The following is a 17,894-nucleotide window of genomic DNA, read 5'->3' as shown; positions in this document are numbered from 1 at the left end:
CTTACATAATTGGGAGTCTACCCAATTGCGTTAGTCATACACAGAGACAATACACATTAATACCACTAATTACACCTGATACCCCTTAAATTACACTACTGCCACGGTTCCAATATTCCAATCTTTTTCCTAATTAATTCCATTTATTCGATTATTCCCCACTCCAAAGAATAAATGGAATTAACACGATAGTCGATCGACGAATGATTCCAGAACTCCCGCCAAAGTGGAGCCACACGCCCTTTTTTCCCTTTTCCTCTCGTTTGGTCTCTCTGTCGCCTTGGCCTTGGGGGTACCCTCCCTCTCTCTACCTGACGACGTCCTGACTATATCGATTCCATCATTCCCTCCCTCTGTGATCTTCACTCCACTTCCTTCCTTTCTTACTCTTCAACTTTCACACGCACTCTCTCCCCCCTCTCTTATACCATTATCTCTCTCTATTCCAAACTACTCTTTTTCCTCATTCTACTCTCTCCCATGAGATCCTCTTACATCCTCCGCCTCCCTCACCAATAACCCTCTCTCTTTTCTCTCCGGTCCAAGCTGGAGCCTCGTCCAGCACCTAGGGGCGGACTGGTGAGAAAACGATCCAAGTTCCACGGTCCCCGCCGCACGCTCAGCGCGATGCTCAAAAAGAAGTCTCTGGCGCCCGCCTTTTTCTGGAACTTCTCCCCATCCACCACCCCCGAACTGTCCCCCACCTCGTCGGACAGCGACTCCGACGAGGATATGGAATCATCCGGCTCCCGACCGGTCAGCCTGGCCGTCTCGGCGGGAGCCTTTTGTCCTATGCGACCAACCTTGAACGAGGTCCTGGCCAATGCCGCCGCCCCGCCGTATACGTTATCCGCCTTTATGGCCTATCTCTCGCAGAACCACTGCCTCGAGACGCTCGAATTTACGATGGAGGCCAGCCGTTATCGAGATACATATGAAGCCCTGTCTGCTCGACTGGGTCCAGACGCGTTGACGGACCCTGAGACGCGGGAGGCACAACACTTGCAGATGCTTTGGCAGCGGTTGATGACGGCTTACATCCTGCCTGGTGCGCCACGTGAAGTTAATCTGTCCAGCGAGGTTCGAGACGGTCTCCTCCGTTATCGTGATGTGACCACCCCACCAACCCCGGACACGCTCAACTCGGCTGTGAAACGTATTCATGACTTGATGGAGGAGTCTATCTTCCTGCCCTTTCTGAACAGCCACACCACCTCGCCGTCCATGCTGGCCCAACTCGATTCCGCTTTTGGTCCAGAGGATACCATGGACTTGTCCAGTCCATCGTACGATGAGAATCCTGTAAAGTGCGTCCGTTCCCGAACTAAGCGTACGTCTCCGCAATCGTCTACCAAGGACCTGCCCGCGGCTGCCGGTCGCTCCACCGTCTCGCTCGGTGCCATGCACGCCCTTGGTAAGCGTGCGTCAGGCGCCCTGCTTAGCACATCTGGGGAATCGGGCTCGTTCACACTCACGGACGACTCGAGTCCACAATCGAGCCCGACCGCCGAGGAGCCCATGACTCCACCAACCACGCCCCCAGCCAGCGAGCCGCATCTCCCCATCCACAGCCCCAAGCTGCGAACCGACAACCCTTGGAAGAAGATGGGCATGAAGCTGGGCTTCAAGAAACGCTCTGGCGCTGGCAGTGGTGGAACCTCGCGGGATCCGAAGATTCTGGGCCTGGACGATTAAAAGCTTGCATTTCTCCCTTCATCTATATTTCCTCTTGCCGACCATGATCACCTATCACGACACGACCGATTTTTACATTCTCAACGACCTACATACTCTGTCACTTATCAACCTCTTCTCTCATCGATCCTCAACCTCGCATGATCCGATCCTCAAAACCACATGATACATCCCCCCCCCCCTCTCCCATCTTTCACATCATCTCTCCCGAAACGCATCTCACACGACCCGACCCCGATCCGAATCTATTCTGTTAGCGTTCATTGGCGGTGTATGAGAGCACGATGCATCGAAAGCATACGAACCCGGCGTTGTATTTTTTATTCTCTTGTTCCTTTTGCCCTGCATTATCAGTGTCTCCCAGCGAGCATTGCATGTCTTCACACCCTCAATCCTGATCTTGCTCTATCTGCGACTCGCACGTCCTCTTATTTCTTACGAGTACGACGGGCAGATGTGGGCGTCGTTCAGGACCAGGGAAAGACACCACATACTTTCTGTTTCCATTTTTGTTTCACCATTACATATAGAAGACTGGATGAAGCCTCTTCGGCAAGTCTGGGCTGGCTTGGGCGTTTTTTTACATTTTTCTGGGCATCATCTGGTGCTACCTTTTTTGGGTCACGCTCTTCACTCAGGCATTTGTACGGTGGATCTGTGTCGATAGCTTGCTACGATAGGATGGTTCTTTTTTCGATCAATAGACTTGATACCCCGATTTATATGTTTTCATATCGTAAAGTGTAGACTTGAGTCGTAGAGAAAGGAGTTTGGCATGGGTATAAGCTTGGCAGATGCAATGCTCGCGTGGTCAATGTCCTGCTTTGCTGGAAGCCATGGCTTGTCATCCTTGGCAAAAGGAACGGTGCTGATGAAACATTCATTGCCTTGATTGCACCAGCACCACCCACTGTCAAAATCCAGCAGTAATCCAGCTACCCAATCTACTCAAAACTAACCCTCCTCCCACCCCTAGTCTCCAATGCTCCCACATCAACATCCCACCCAGCTCTCTTCAAAGCAGCCACATACCCTCCAAACCTCTCCCCACGATTCAAAACATCCAATACACTCGCCACAACATCGAAGACATCCTGGCTCGTTTGAGGCGAATGGGTGTCTTTCGAGGACGACGACAACAAAATAGAAGATTCGCATAAAACCCGGGCCGCAAGAAGCGCATGTGCCCAGCCCTTCAGTTGGGCGGTCACGGTACACCCTCTCTTCAAGAGGATGGATGCGTGCCATTTCGGACTTGAGGCCCCCAAAGAAGGGAAGAGGAAGAGTATGTATGATTCGTTTGCGAAGAGGGTTGTTAGTTGTTGGATTGGGAGGGCTATTTGGATGGATGTACTCCCACCCCCGATGGTAGAGGAAGTAGAATGAGTGTAGCGTCGGGCATGTTTGAAGAATATATCAAGTGAAATACCAATCTCGGCACTACCTAGGTACGTCTTCGTGTTCCTGGAAAGAGACGTCCACTGCAGTGCGCCGCCACGATGGAAAATGCGTTCTTGGGAGGCGACTTGTGCGGGAGTGAGGACTTTCCAGGCTTGAGGATACTTGGATGTATTCATGTCAGAGCTGGGTTCTGTTTTGGATTTGATTGACTTGTCTGTGAGATCTATGTCAGTGTCTGACTCGAAGAGCGCTGAGAGGACGATGTTGGCTCGTTGACGGTTTAGACTGGTCATTTGCACGGAGCGGACGGCGGCGTAGTTGAGACTCAGATGGAGGGCTAGTAAAGTGAGGAGTGCTATCCAGGTTGTTGTGAACCGTGTGACGTGTGAGACGACCACTGAACCAACCTGTATATAACGGTTAGTCGGTCCATCTCGTAGGAGTAACACAAGACGTTGGATATAAGCAACGCAGTCTCTTACCAGCATCCCTACTAACGAGATAACAGTCTCTTGCGAAGAGTCTTTCTATAACAAGGTTAGGAACCTGTTCTTCATCCATCACCTCCACAAACCCAATCCCTAAACCAAACCCTGCAGGAAATATTTGCAAAACATACAGCATTAAGCTCCGCCAAATTCCCCCACTTAGCAAAATGCGCACTCAAACTCGCCTTCGAACTTCCTCCTGCAACACCACACAAAGCACGCAGGACGCCCGCCGCACTAAGAATCGATACTCGCATAAAACCCGCCGGTACCATAGGCGACAGACAATCCAGGATCATGGCAAAGTCATTGAAGACGTCTGCGGCTAGTCGGTAGGTCTTGCATTCTGGCTCGAGGGCTGTGCCGACGCGGTGAGCGAAGAGGATCGTTGCTATACGTCCTGATGTGTCTTGGAGGATGTGGAGGAGAAGGGCGGATGTTGGGGATGCGTCTGCGTTGCCGACGCCGACTCCTGGGGGTGGTTTAGTGGGTTGTGTTAGGGGTTAGGGTTAAAGAGTTGTGGGTTGGAGGAGGTGTACTGTACCTTGTAAGACTGCGCGGGAGGAGAGAAGGCCTGCTATGGAGCTGCAGAATGCTTGGAGGGAGTCCTGTTTGTGATTTAGCGGTATTCGTTAGGCTAGTTGAATATAGAGCCAGGGGTTCTACGACGATGGGTTGTGTATTGGCGACGAGGTCTGGCCAATTGACTCACAAATATTTGGTAGCTAGAGTACTTGTTAAAAAATGACCAGTTTATTATTGTAGGAGAGACATGTCTCGATGTACTCACGGTAGATAGTCATCGCTCACGCTCTGAGGATACCCCGAGGGAAGAAACACATCGCTGAGATAGGCGATGAGCGGCTTTGTGGACCATAAGGACGGATCCGAGGTTGTGCTCTGTTTGAGTATTGGAGTCAGTATGTAAGGCAAAGCTCAAACTGACAGAAAGTGCCTAGAATTAAGAATTGAACACGTAGGATGTATACAGTTCCCATATGCATTTGGCCTCGGGCGAGGAACCCGACAGGGACCAAGTCCATGAAGCCATGTGGCAGGACCCGAACTTCCCGTACCATTCAAAAATGCTCAGCTCTTTTGGTATACAGGCTGTATTGACCAGATCTTCAAAAAGCACATCAAGTCGGCTTGTACATCCGACAGTTGGCCTCGGGAATGCACACCGAACAGAATATGAAACGTTGCTTACTAGAATATCAACTCTGCCACCACCCGAGGAAGCCGACTTTTGCGTGTCCTGCCCGGAAAAGATGTAGGTGACAGTGGGGTTATCCGCCTCGTCCGTTTCCTGAATTGTCAGTCGGGCTTCTGAATTGGCGTTTGAACCCATATTAGCGTGGTGTTGTGGACGTCAAGGTGGTTACCGCGGTTGGCATGTCGACGCTGGGGAGTTGGAGAGGCACGTGCGGGGAAACCACGTACCCTAACGGAGGTACAGCTATGAAGAGTATTAGAATACTACTGAGTGTTTACAAGTTATATCGCTCTTTGGAGAAGAATCTTTTCATTGTTCGAACAATTTGCTCTCAGAGCTGAATTGTCACAGTAAAGTCCAAGAAAAGGAGAATGGTCTCCAACCGAGTCCATTCAATGAACCCGATGTCCACATCTATGGAAGAATAAAAAACCGCACCGCTTTTGAGAAGCTGTATGTTGCGCTTGGAAGAAGGAATAGAACACCCAAAAGACAGCCACCAGCGCCAGATTCGGGAAGAAAGACCAGGGGGAATTCAATGGACATGAAAAAAGGCCGGCGAGTAACGGCCCCGTGTCACAAGTAACGATGGGGCGGTTTCTGCGGAGGACGACCATCGGTTAGGCAATATGGGGGTATAACTCGGTTCTCCCGAACCGAGTGATTGCTGCAATGCAACTGCAGCTCGAATTGGTATCATCGCCCGACTCCGGTCGCCCGTCATCAACATCGAAGGATAGGTGTCAAGCGACACCAGCACTGTATCATAGACCCATCCACCGTGCAACTTCTATCAAGAGAAGCATCGTACCCCATCGCTCATGGTATATGTAGACTCAAGGAGAGGAAAGAAAGAAACAAGACCGAGACGTAAATCTCTGCCGGCAAACACTTTAGGCGTACATGCTGGCACCACCAGTCTCAACGGCATCGATCTCAGCCTGTGTCCAGGGCAGACGACCGAAACGAGCGGGCAGCTCAGTGCGGTCGAAGAACTCGCCGGCCTTGGGGGCAACAGGGCCCAGGGCAGAGCCGGGCTGGGCTCCGACGCGGCCGCTGAACTGAGCGCGACCGAGGGGGCCGTGCTGCTGGGCCTTTGCGCGGTAGGCCGCGAAAGAGTCGGGAAGAGCGCTGACGGGGGATGCAGGGTGCACGCGAGGAGTGTGGTCAATGGACTCTATAAAGGTGAAGTTGTTAGCATGGGCGGTTCGTTGATCTGGCATTGGGGGCGGAGCTCCTCCGGGAGGGCAGAATTACGTACTGGGGACGGACCGCTTGCCGACGAAGCGGATCAGGGGAGTCCGGGCAGCGTTGTAGAGAGCGACGGAGGCACGCATTTTGATGTGAGGTGGGTTTGATTGAGAAGGGAGGGTTGTTGGTAGTTTCAAAAGTCGAATTCACGGGGGAAGACTGTGGTGTGGGAAATCCAACGGGTCCGGTAGTATCCGAACCAACCCAGTAGCGGAAAGAGCGCGGACTGGAGAGAGAGAAGTAAGGTGAGGAATTGGGTGATGAAACCGAGTTGGATAGTGTTGATAGACGTAAGAGGTCAGGATTGATAGTGATGGAATGTATACGAGTCGGTTCGAGGGGTAGAGGGGAAGAGAGAAGGGAAGAGCAGAACGCGAAGAAGATAAGAAGGACGATGTAGCGAGCGGCTTAAGCGTTTCCGAATTGGGACGAGCCGACTGGTCGGCGCCGACGAGCCGCCGGGTTTTTTACGCCTTTTTTTACCCTTTTCCACGGGCTCAACGGGTTGAACTCGTGTGGAGTTGTTCGTTTATACCGTGTATTTTGGAGCATTGCCATATGTCATATGTCATCAGCTAGTTAATATTGAACATTGTGTGATTTACATTGGATTATTGTCACACCATCTTCGGAACGGCCTATGCTTTTGAGGCTGTCGGGACTAACACGACTTTTGTCTTTTGTCTCCTGATGGTGTTTTAGTATCATCGAGGCCCTTCTTCATTTCTCATTGGAACACGGCGCCGTGGAGGACACACTTTCCTCTCTTAGTCTCTCCTCTCTTCTCCTCTTCTCCTCATCCTTCCCCCGCACTTCCGTGAAGCATGCCACTCTTACCTCCGTGCTCCGATCATTTCTGATTGATCTCAAGCCTTACTTCCCTCCCCCGATATCTCCGGTTTTTTCCCCATTTGCATCCCCGGTGAAGCTTCCCCAATTTTTTGGTGGATGATCTTCGTTTGCCAGTTTTGGCTGGCTCGTGCACCAATTATTATCTTCCCCAGGCTCCAATCCCATTCCTACTCCTCATAGGGTTGTGCAACGTTGATCGGATCTCCCCCAAATTCCCATTTTGGCCCCGCAACTACCTTCCAACTGTGGAACAGTCGACCTCAGTGGAGGGGCTGACAAACGCACATTCCCTCCTCCCTTGGACAAACTCGGAGACCTGGGGAAGCATAATCACTCCACCTCAAAAAATTACCGTTCTGCACGAAGAGAACCTAAGGTTTTTGGGCACTCCCTGCAGGTCCTCGGACGATCCCTCGGTTGAAACACTGGTGAATGTGCAAATTCGCGGCATGAGAAAGCCAGGCACAAGTCGATGACAACCTAAGGTACAACATACCAAGTGGTCCCAATTGTTATCCATTACCCAATAGCCGACACACATAATTACTTGATCGCTCTTGATAAGCGTGGATCGCGCCACCTGGGAAGCTTGGACCCTGACTAACGCGTCCCGGATTTACCCGCATCAAACTCTCCAGTTGTGCTCGCTAGTGCTGCTTGTGCTTGAGCTTGTGCCTGGTACGGGTTACTGGCCTTGGTCCAAAAAAAGATGCACGAGCTCCTCCTGTTCGCCTCGGTCCCCGTCCATCAGCATCATGGGCTCCTCCAGCAGCTGGCCGGGCTGACGGCCATGCAGCCTCGCCATGCTCTTGAGCGTCGGCTGATTTTCAAGGCCTTTCGCAAGCCTGGCCTCATCACCGGCCGTGTGGGCGGCAGCCAAGATCTGCAGCAGGCCAGCGCGGGCGACCTGCAACGCGTGAACAAGATGCTCAATGGTGGCATGTTCTATACGCAGGTTGTCGGTCCCGTCTCGGAGAAAGATTTTGCACCTGCATCTAAGTCCGCGTCAGCGCCGGACGCCGATACTAAGATGGCGGGGATGGACGAGTCCAAACCGTCCGTCCTGACCCAGCCTGACAATGCTCATGTCTATGATTACGACCAACAGGCATGGAAACTCGAATTCCGGGATATTCCTGAAGCAGCCACCCGGTCGGCCATTACCACTCGGGTCATGGCCAGCGCTGCTCTGCCGCGCGGAGACATCGAGCCATCCATGAATGCGTGGGGCTATGGGTGAGTGGCGTAACCCTGATCTTATGATCGCCCAGCTAATCTGATCGTCCCAGCTTTGTGACCGAGTATTTGGTCGAGGGGGATGTCTTTATCCATAATGATATTGTCATCTTTTTGCACCGCGTGTTGCACTATCCCACCGGTGAAAAAGAGCCCCGGGAGCCCAGGCGGAATCTTCCTGCCTTGAAGAAAATGGCTCCATTGGAGAAGACTGGCAGCTATGTCCTACAAGCATCTATCACCGTCCAAGACGGCAGCAATCAGGAGACCATGAAGACGGCCTCCCAGCATTTGCTTGGGCTGCGGGAACAGCTCAAGTCAGCAGTCCGTTTGGAACCGGCAGATCGGCTGTCGCTGGATACACGAGCAAAGTAGATGCTTCTTATCATGGTGATCTTGAAGAACGGCACCTTGATGTCATATACCCGGAGAGGTAGCTCCAGCAATTTCAAAACGAATTGAAACAAGGAAAGGAATTCAATTTTAATGATGAATATGAAAATGAACACCCACTGTATCGCCTTAATCTATAATCTTGTATCTTAGATGTAAATGTTCATATGCCTATTTAAATAGGCGGTCGACCATGTGACTTCGTGTCGTGGAGCTCCCGCGTCTTTCGGCGCGTCAGCCGGAGGAATGGTCGTCAGTCACCTCAAATCACCACCACAATCCACCACAGCCCTCCAGAAGCCCAACACCACCTCCGCATCCTACATTAAACCACTTTCAAAACGATTTCCCTCACCCGAGTCCTCAGAATGTCCGAAGGGGGAGTCAAGCGCGCTGCTTCCCCCACTCGGGCAATTTCCCCACCTCCACTTCGGCGGAAGGTCGCAACTGTTACCAGTGAGTCCTTGGCACGATTGGTCTATCAAGGAGCTTGGAAAGATCTAACTCCTGCTCTACAGAGAAGTCGGTCGCGAATTTCTTCACGCCGGCGTCGCAGAAGAAGCCCGAGCCCATCACTTGGCGCATTTTAGGCACGAGCTTGATTGTAGGGAAATATGTGCCTGAGAAGAGTGCTCCGCAGACGGTCTCGGAGCAGGCGCGGAGGATAGCTTCTTTTGATTTGGTGGGTGATTCTCATACTGATGGGCCCTCTTTGAGATCTGGATGAAATACTGGCATGCTGTGGAGTTGTGTTAATTGGTTGGTGATAGGATTCAACATTGATCAAGACTATATCGGGGAATACCTTCCCCAAGTCACCAAAGGACTGGCAATGGTGGGACCCTGCGGTCCCAGGGAAGCTTAAGGAGCTCAACTCGGAAGGGTATGTCTGTATACTCTAGACAATCATATGTCATTGCGCTAACTGATGCTTCTCCAGCTACCAAGTTGTCATCTTCTCCAACCAGAAGATGATCAAGGTCCAAAAGGATATCAAACATGGCAACAGCGAATCCAAAAGTCTGTCCAATTTCAAAGAAAAGATGACCGCGGTCATGACTCAATTGGACATTCCTATCAGCGTTTATGCGGCTACTACAGACCCAGAGTACAGGAAGCCCCGCCTGGGCATGTGGCGCGAATTCCAAGACGACTATGACCTTGATGTATCAGGGATAGATCTCAAGGGGTCTTTCTTTATCGGTGATGCGGCGGGGCGGCCCGGAGATCACTCGAATGTTGATCGGTGAGCTGCTCATCTACTTGAATATAGCGTTGCCTTCTAACTATGGATCCAGTGGATTCGGGACAAACGCTGGCATGGTCTTTAAGACGCCAGAGGAGTTCTTCCTTGCCCATCCCCCAATGGAAGTTCCTGAGATCTTTGATCCGGAGTCATATATCAAGTCAGCACCAGGTTCGCCCCGTGAATGTAATACACGGCCCATGAGAACCCCATTTGCATCCAAAGCTGACCAACTGGTGTCCTTTCATAGCTGAATCATTTGCCCGCAAACACCCCCTTGAGCTTGTCATCTTTTGCGGCAGCCCAGGCTCTGGAAAGTCCACATATTTCTGGAAAAACCTGGAGCCTTTGGGCTATGAACGTGTCAATCAAGACATTTTGGGAACAGTATGTATATCTACACGATGTTGAGTTCGAGGTACTGACTCGATCAGCGCCCAAAATGTCTGAAAGTAGCTCGCGAATTCCTTGAAGCTAAGAAATCTGTCGTTGTTGGTAAGTCACGGAGCCGCTTGAAAATGACACCAGCTATCAAGGTTCGTTGATTATTGACAGCTCTCTAGACAATACCAATGCAAATCTCGAGACCAGAGCCTACTGGACAGAACTTGCGAAAGAGCTCAATGTACCTATCCGATGCATCCATTTCTTATCACAACCAGAACTGTGCAGGCACAACAATGCTGTTCGAGCTTCGAACAAAGAGCTGGTACGTGCTGGCACTTGATTCCACTTCTACCGAGGTCGTGAATGCATTACTGATACTGTGAGTCCTGCAGAACCCTGAGGCGAGAAAGTCTCTTCCTGGCATCGCCTTTGCAGACTATGGTCGCAGATACCAGGCGCCTACTCTTGACGAGGGCTTCGAGGATATCACACCCGTTGAATTTGAATTCAAAGGCACAGATGAAGAAAAGGAACTCTGGCGCCAGTATTGGATTTGACTTGTCAAAGACCCGCAAATCTATGGATGATATTCCAAGGGCCGATCTTGAAATAAGGTCCGGTTCCTGGAGTGGATTCCATTACTGTCTATTTTTCATCTCCGCTCTCAAATTGGCGGAAACATTAGCCTTGTAACATTGTCCTTGGGAAATGAACATCTCAATTACATCAGGTTCAACAGATTGCATCCATGTTCCATAGTGTTCTACAGCTCTTCCATCGATGAGTATCCACCAAGTCCATGTACCCTCTCACTTTTCTTACCTCGCTGAACGGGAATGACGAACCTAGTAGCGAGATAGATACAAACGACAACATACTCTATGAGAATTCCCAGAAGTAGATATGGGGTAATCGGACCTGCCAAATCATTTTATCTAAGATCAGAGGGGTGGACAACAGAAGCTACTGAGGTTGCGTGGCTGAGGGGAGTAGCTGTTAAAACCGCTCGACAGAGAGGACTGGGTCTTATCAATTATGCACGGTAATTCGTTTTCTGACGACAAAAAGAGAGTCATATCTTCTTGACCACCACAAAGTAGAGCGCAGGCTGAATCAACGCCCACGTAAAGATACAAGAGTGTGCTAACTGAACGAAAGGTGCGCAAGCCAATGTAAGAAGAACATGTAGTATCATCGTCGGTATTTAGCATGAGATGGTTGGAACGAGTCAGGTACTTTCACCACTTTCACCACTTTCACGACACTTGGAAGCAAGCTCTCATCATAGCCTTGGGCTGAGTCTAAGACCACATAGAAGCGGATATTGCTGAAATGCTTGCATGTGTGCCATAGCTTTACTGAGTTAGGCACGGTCTGTTGTGAAGTTGTCAATGCTATGGGGAAATACATTAGGATAGGTGGGCAGAAAGCTCGCCAATGCTTACTTGAATATTTATCCCCTTTGTTACCAGACAAACTATCAACTTTTGGCCTACCCGTGTCCTTGGTGATTTTGCATATTTGAATAGATGCATGGGCATGATTAAGCCCCAAAGATTGGCGTAAGGTGGGAGCTGAGCCAAGAGAAATAGAACATTGATAGGAGTCAAGATATTGCAGTCTGGAGTCCACAGAACGCCAGGTTGAACAAGTCTATCGTATACACCTGACCAAATGCTGATCACGTAGAGGACTAAGCAATATAGGCATCAGTATCATCTATACTAGCATAGGAATTACTTACTGAAAAATGTTCCCATCGCAGTCAGAGGGAATATGACCCAGTTATAGCTTAGAGCTCGGTAGAACCGTTCACGTGCGGTTCTCGACCGATCTCGATTGTGACAAAGAACTTTATGTTTTTGAGTCTCCATATCGGAAATTTGGACGTTTCACTTTAGGAGCACTATGATTAGGTGGTCTACCTAAAGGCAGTGAGGTGCCCGGCCTGCTTAATAATTATTGAATCTCACTGGAGAGCATATCTCTTCAGGCAGTTAGTTTCAAAGCACAAGGAGCTATCCTAACCATTCATCATGGCACATTCGACTTCACTATTTCCGTTTAAGCATCTAGATAGAGAGGGCAAACGATGGACATAATCCTCGGAAACAACTTGGTTTTCACCCAGGATCGATTAAGCGAGTGACAAACTGCTCAAACCATTCCTGTGGACAGTCTTCTTGTCAGAACAGCTGCGCAGCAAGGAGCCTTGACCCTTTTGATTGTTTCCTGATCCTGAGCTTTTTGCATGTGCCTTTGAAGCATTCGGGGCTTCCTGCTCTGCCTTCTCCTCGGCGTAAGCAACCTTGGCGCGGATGTTGCTTCTCATAATCGTGTAGATAGTTTCGTAGGGTTAAGCAGCATCACGGGCTTGTTGATTTCGAGTCGCGGGGATCTGCTCAGCGTCTGTAACGAGGATGCAGGGACAGCAGGCTCGTTGGAAGAGAGCTTACGAGTCTTCTGTAAACAAAGCCCCGACATTGAAGTATGCAGTGCCGCTCACCCAATAGCATCATTGCATACCGAGCGTAAGTGGATTAGTCGGTCACGATTCGACCGCATCATCGAGGTCACCTGGAGGAGCGATGAAAACGATGAGATGAGTGGGTATTCCGTAGATTCTTAAGTCATGTCGAAGAAAACTAACCATGAAACCGACCCTCTGTCCCTCCGTGTCGCTCCAAAGTTTCCCCGATAACTTTAAAATATCTTAGTAGTCATGAGTTGGATATACCAAAAGTGGTATCTGTGCCATCAAGAAGATGATGAGAAAGACATTTGGAAGGATCTGTCAAGTAAGAGCGATTGAAGCATGTCTTACCTGTCCATTCCTTTGGTTTCTAGACTCAGCCTTTTGAACTGCCACTATACAGCCCTAATAATCTGGAGGTGGTAGTAGAAAAGATCTTCAGTGCGTCTAGTGTTAGTGTACTACTAGGTGTTCCTCAGATACCTTCAAACTAAGCATTAAATTTAAAATGGAACACTGGAAGTGGAGAGGTACTTCAGGGCGAGCCCAGGGGATGGATCTGGTATCTGGTAGCTAAGACTCTCACAGTATATATTTACGAAACTTCTCAGGATCGCCCAATCGAAGGAGTCGGGTTGATTAATTGCCTGGCTGTGCGCAATCGGTAATAGTCTCGTCATCTCTATTGAGACTGTATATCTAGCACCAAGGTACTTCAACAAGTAGCATCGAGTACTGGATGCACCGTATGATCATTGCTGGATCTCGCTTTAGCGGCTTGGATGTGATTGGTCCATGTCATCAACGCGCGTGCAACCAATGAGCGCTCGCCTGTAAATTGGGGACAATGACCGAGTAAAGGGATGGTGCTGTTGCACGATACATGATACGTGGGATTCGCGAAATGGCGTAGTGGCGTAGAAGGAATAGATTGTTCTGCCTGGTGTCTGATGCAGTCTCATTCTTGTATACCGGGTCTCACAATTTCATACCGGTTTTTGGGGTGGTCATGGGTATTTTCGCCCCCCATCAGGCTGTGCTAAATAAAAAGTGCACGTTGCAGTAGTCAAGTGGATCAAAATATGCAAAAAATGTACAACGCGCGACCTGGATGGAAATAATCACTATTGTTGACGGGATGAAACGAGGTCAATTTGTATTCAGGGGCTCGGTCCCGTGTATGATATAATCCTCTAAGAATAGGTAACCTAAGTTAACTAATGTAGTGAGCTAATGAAAAGCCGTTCGAGTTTACAGCCGAACTCCACCACGTTCCCGTTGACGTCTTGGGCTCGCCAGAAAGTTTGTATGGACCACCACATTCCACTTGACAACCTCCAACTGCCGTCAAATTGTCAATAACTTAGACCACCGCACATTGAGACTCTCTCCCCCTTCCTTTCCAATCGACCCGCCATCCCTTCCCTTTCCTCCTGGTCTCTGCGACCACCCGACATTCCCGCCGGAACCTGTTTCCCCGACTCTCCGTGTCTGTTTGAATGGCAACACCAAGTCCGAGCAGCCCACGACTCCACCACTTTCTATCCGACACGCGCAGAGATCTCCGTGACCGACGGCAGTCCCGGAGATCGATCATAACACATGCCGCCCAGGACGAGAGCGGTGGTGCAAAGCCAGAAACAAAAGGAAAAGGTGCGTTGAAGGGATCGCGGCCCGCTATTTGTGGCGGCCATGACCTCCTGAGGGAACATGTCACTAACAATGAGACCGGCCAATCTGGTCGCGTGTGTGTATAGCTTGCCAACTCCTACAATGAACTACTCGAGTAAGTCTCGTTCGGCCCTTCTACTGGATACACTGTTTTGACCTGCGCCCCCTCTAGGGAGTTCTCGTCTAAGGATCTGCGAAGCGTGGGAAACTACACACTAGGGAGATTGATTGGGAAAGGATCCTTTGGAAAAGTCTATCTCGCATCGCACAAACTCACCAATGGCTCCAAGGTACGGATCGCGCTGTGGGAAGGGTCGCAGGACTGTGGGAACTAGGTTACTGACGGCCGGTACAGGTAGTACTCAAGTCCTCCAGCAAGGAGGATACCAACTTGGCCCGCGAGATCCACCATCATCGGCAATTCCTCCATCCTCATATCGCGCGCCTCTACGAAGTCATCGTAACGGAGAGCCTGGTGTGGCTGGTGTTGGAATATTGTCCTGGTATGTCGTTCGAAAAGCGCAACTTGAGGCGACTGCTTAGAAAAATTATGGGCTAACGGAGACCTGTCTTTAGGCGACGAGCTTTACAACTACCTCCTGCACCACGGGCCCCTCCCTGTCGATAAGGTGAAACGGATATTTACCCAGCTGGTGGGCGCGGTAGCCTACGTTCATAGCAAGTCGTGCGTACATCGCGATCTCAAACTGGAGAATATTCTACTCGACAAGCATGAAAATGTCAAGCTTTGCGATTTCGGATTCACGCGCGAATATGAAGGCAAGGCGAGCTATCTGCAAACTTTCTGCGGGACGATATGCTACAGTGCCCCGGAAATGCTGAAGGGGGAGAAATATGCGGGCGAGAAAGTGGATGTATGGAGCTTGGGTATCATTCTCTACGCGCTTCTGGCCGGCGAACTACCTTACGATGACGATGACGACCAAGTCACCAAGAGCCGAATCCTTACAGAAGAGCCAAAATACAACGACAAGTTCCCAGACGACGCCAAAGCATTGATCAATCTTCTTCTCTCCAAACGACCGTTGCTTCGACCGAGCCTCGACGACATACTCGCGCATCCATTCCTCGCGGAGCATACCCCCGAACAACTTGCTATTCTTAAGATTCCCCGACCCTCGCCATTCACGACACCGCTTGAAAAGACAACTCTTCAACGGATGAAGAGTGCCGGTGTCAACATTGACGAGGTTATTGAGAATGTTCTTGCGCAAAGATGTGACCCGTTGGCTGGATGGTGGGCCCTATTGATTGAAAAGGAGCAGCGCAAAGAACAAAAACGAGAGCGCAAGCGCCGAGAGCGAGAAGTCGAGGCAAAAAACCTCCGCCGACTAAGCGCTGCTAGCAGCCGCTTAGAAAAGCTTTCTTCGGCTTTAGTAGAAGTCGACGAAGAAGGCCAGGTCACTTCCCTACAGGACCGTGGGCGGCGTGATAGGCGCAGTCTACCATCCCAGCTGGCGGTACCAGAGCTTCCTGCGCTCCCCGAGCCATTGCCTGTTCATTCACCCGATGCGGGCGTTCCCCCAGCGCCCATTGATAAAGATTCTGCCGCTGACAGGCGCTCAATCACGTCGGCCTCGACTTCCGTTCGTCGCCGCCCTGTTCCTCCTCCGAAGGATAAAAGAAGGTCACGTCCCAGTATGCTGCATGTCAGTGCATCTCAGCCAGAGCTAGCGCAGCACCATGGACTCTTCCGCCGACGCACTCCTCGACGCCATCATCCCATCCTCAGTCAGCTGGCATCTCTTAAGCATTGGTTTGTTGAGTCAGCCAAGCGGGCCAAGTCTCCCAGTGGTAAGTCAGGTGGCTCGCGCAAGTTCCTCTCGGAAAAGTTCAGTCCTGCGAAGAGCCACGATTCTGGGAAGAAGGCCTCATCGCTATCTCCTGCAAGTGAGCCTCCAGCAGAGGTAGTGACACCTACTCAAATGAAGCGCATCTCCACTGCCAGCAGTCTGGCTCCAAGTAGTGCCTCATATCGTCAGAATAGGCACTCCTACCCGCGTCAGCCTCGGCCACTGAACACCGGCCATTCCAGCAATCGCAATTCTCTCTCGCCATCTCCCATTACCCCGCGCGGCTCATATCGACGGTCGTCAGCTGGACTGCGTGGCCGCAAATCAACATCATCCTCTGTCTCATCCATACGCAGCATACACCACACCCGTGCGCACTCGAAAGCATCTTCCATCTCGTCCAATAGTATCGACACCATCGCGACGCCCACGGCGCGAATTTCTAAATCTCCTCATTCGTCCATCAAAGTGCTGCCTACTACGCCTGGCTCTTCCGCCCGCTTCCCGAGCAACATTCGCTTGGTACGTGGCCCCAGTGGTCCACAGAGGGAGCTAAGCGATCATGCCATGTCATCGGCTTTCAATGAAGCCGCTCCTGGTCCGATTCTCTACTCGCCGTCCTCAAGCCTAGTCTTCGCTCGCCGAAAGCGATCCGCCTTCAAGGGACCTATGCTTCACACTTCCAATCTGATGGTCTCGGGCAGCGCGATCCATTCACCTCTCCCTGGCCAGGCTGCAGATGCTGGCGATGCGATTCCCGCTGCCGGTCGCCCTGCGGCCCGCAAGAGTCAGATTATTGAAGAGGAGGAAGATGATGAGGGCTTTGAAGACGAGATAGAAGAAGTTGATGAGTTTGACGGTCCGGAGGAAGACATCGGCACGGTTGTCGTGGATGGCGAAATTACGCCCCGAGTGTCCAACGCACAGGTCCCCGAGGCTAGTTCTCCTGTATCAAGCCGCAAACTGGTACTCGAACCCGCCCCGGAGCTAGAGTCCAGTCCAGCCAGGCCCCCGCGGTCATCCTCACTGCGTTCGCCGACATCTGAGACTGGAATGGCCCTTGCAGATGTCGTCGCAGAGTCAGTCACACAGGATGGCGATATCAAGGCTGACATGACTGAGGCCGCTAGCGAGGTCACTGCAAAGCCGGTCGTTGCCGAGTAATATTGCTGATGCCTTTCCATTTGATGTGATTTGCTTTTACCCTGTTCCACTTCTACGATTCTCATTGTCATTGTGCGATTTCTTAGACGATAGAGCTGTTACTGTTACTGTTCCTATTTCCCTTGTGTTCCCGCTTGTGATTTTTCATATACCCCCCATGTTTCTTGCGATTCCATACACAGCCAGTGTACGTGTTTCTCATTGTTTGCATTTCCGATACACAATGTCTATTGGCGTCCCGTGGCATTCTATCAACCTTGCCTGCCCATTGTTTTTGGTCGTGATTGATTCTCGCCTCCACCTTCGCTCCAGCTCTCCTTGACTCACTCCTCTTGTTTTGTTACTCCGCTCTGTGATGCGGCTCTTTTATCTGTCGAGATTTCCTATGACCTCACACATCTCCATCTTTCTGAATCTCAGATACCTCTTTTCTTCTGTCAGGATTGCATTACCTACATCACATCACTTTAGACTTCCTCTGTTTCTTGCATCCCTGCTTGCATCATGACATAAAATGGCTCCCTTTTAGCGTGATCCGCACTCATCTATCGAGAGCGCTAGCTGTGAGGCTCTCTCAAGGCCTGAGTTGTATCGCATTTCATCATGC

The 17,894-nt window shown here is 50.8% G+C and overlaps 7 protein-coding genes across 7 annotated transcripts; 4 read left to right on the top strand and 3 right to left on the bottom strand.

Annotated features, from left to right (window-relative positions):
• Positions 1-627: 627 nt before the first annotated feature.
• On the top strand, positions 628-1,695 carry N7473_000624 (regulator of G-protein signaling domain-containing protein; the record flags this gene model as incomplete). The annotated part of the gene is made up of 1 exon (XM_057146564.1): positions 628-1,695. One exon carries the CDS (start codon positions 628-630, stop codon positions 1,693-1,695), a length of 1,068 nt encoding a protein of 355 aa, XP_057014450.1.
• Positions 1,696-2,639: 944 nt separating this feature from the next.
• On the bottom strand, positions 2,640-4,935 carry N7473_000623 (RUS1 family protein; the record flags this gene model as incomplete). Its single annotated transcript, XM_057146563.1, has 7 exons — positions 2,640-3,503; positions 3,579-3,623; positions 3,716-4,056; positions 4,129-4,192; positions 4,297-4,309; positions 4,375-4,484; positions 4,795-4,935. 7 exons carry the CDS (start codon positions 4,933-4,935, stop codon positions 2,640-2,642), a joined length of 1,578 nt encoding a protein of 525 aa, XP_057014449.1.
• Positions 4,936-5,693: 758 nt separating this feature from the next.
• N7473_000622 (alpha-ketoglutarate dehydrogenase subunit KGD4) lies at positions 5,694-6,137 on the bottom strand (the record flags this gene model as incomplete). The annotated part of the gene is made up of 2 exons (XM_057146562.1): positions 5,694-5,977; positions 6,062-6,137. 2 exons carry the CDS (start codon positions 6,135-6,137, stop codon positions 5,694-5,696), a joined length of 360 nt encoding a protein of 119 aa, XP_057014448.1.
• Positions 6,138-7,612: 1,475 nt separating this feature from the next.
• Positions 7,613-8,514, top strand: N7473_000621 (mediator of RNA polymerase II transcription subunit 18; the record flags this gene model as incomplete). The annotated part of the gene is made up of 2 exons (XM_057146561.1): positions 7,613-8,139; positions 8,193-8,514. The coding sequence occupies 2 exons, from the start codon at positions 7,613-7,615 to the stop codon at positions 8,512-8,514; spliced, it is 849 nt and encodes a 282-aa protein (XP_057014447.1).
• Positions 8,515-8,798: 284 nt separating this feature from the next.
• On the top strand, positions 8,799-10,821 carry N7473_000620 (putative DNA 3'-phosphatase Tpp1). Its single transcript, XM_057146560.1, has 9 exons — positions 8,799-8,988; positions 9,051-9,214; positions 9,303-9,415; positions 9,473-9,778; positions 9,831-9,964; positions 10,029-10,165; positions 10,213-10,273; positions 10,342-10,487; positions 10,558-10,821. Exons 1-9 carry the CDS (start codon positions 8,901-8,903, stop codon positions 10,720-10,722), a joined length of 1,314 nt encoding a protein of 437 aa, XP_057014446.1. The 5' UTR covers positions 8,799-8,900; the 3' UTR covers positions 10,723-10,821.
• Positions 10,822-12,302: 1,481 nt separating this feature from the next.
• On the bottom strand, positions 12,303-12,497 carry N7473_000619 (uncharacterized protein; the record flags this gene model as incomplete). Its single annotated transcript, XM_057146559.1, has 1 exon — positions 12,303-12,497. The coding sequence occupies one exon, from the start codon at positions 12,495-12,497 to the stop codon at positions 12,303-12,305; it is 195 nt and encodes a 64-aa protein (XP_057014445.1).
• A 1,743-nt stretch (positions 12,498-14,240) lies between these two features.
• Positions 14,241-17,287, top strand: N7473_000618 (non-specific serine/threonine protein kinase; the record flags this gene model as incomplete). Its single annotated transcript, XM_057146558.1, has 5 exons — positions 14,241-14,291; positions 14,396-14,424; positions 14,482-14,599; positions 14,665-14,812; positions 14,886-17,287. 5 exons carry the CDS (start codon positions 14,241-14,243, stop codon positions 17,285-17,287), a joined length of 2,748 nt encoding a protein of 915 aa, XP_057014444.1.
• Between the last annotated feature and the right edge of the window lie 607 nt (positions 17,288-17,894).

This window comes from Penicillium subrubescens, assembly GCF_028828155.1.
Source record: "Penicillium subrubescens strain IBT 31985 chromosome Unknown utg000001l_segment0_segment0, whole genome shotgun sequence".
In the NCBI taxonomy this organism is placed as follows: domain Eukaryota; kingdom Fungi; phylum Ascomycota; class Eurotiomycetes; order Eurotiales; family Aspergillaceae; genus Penicillium; species Penicillium subrubescens.
Note: the sequence above shows the minus strand (reverse complement) of the source record. Positions and strands in the feature narration are given on the sequence as shown.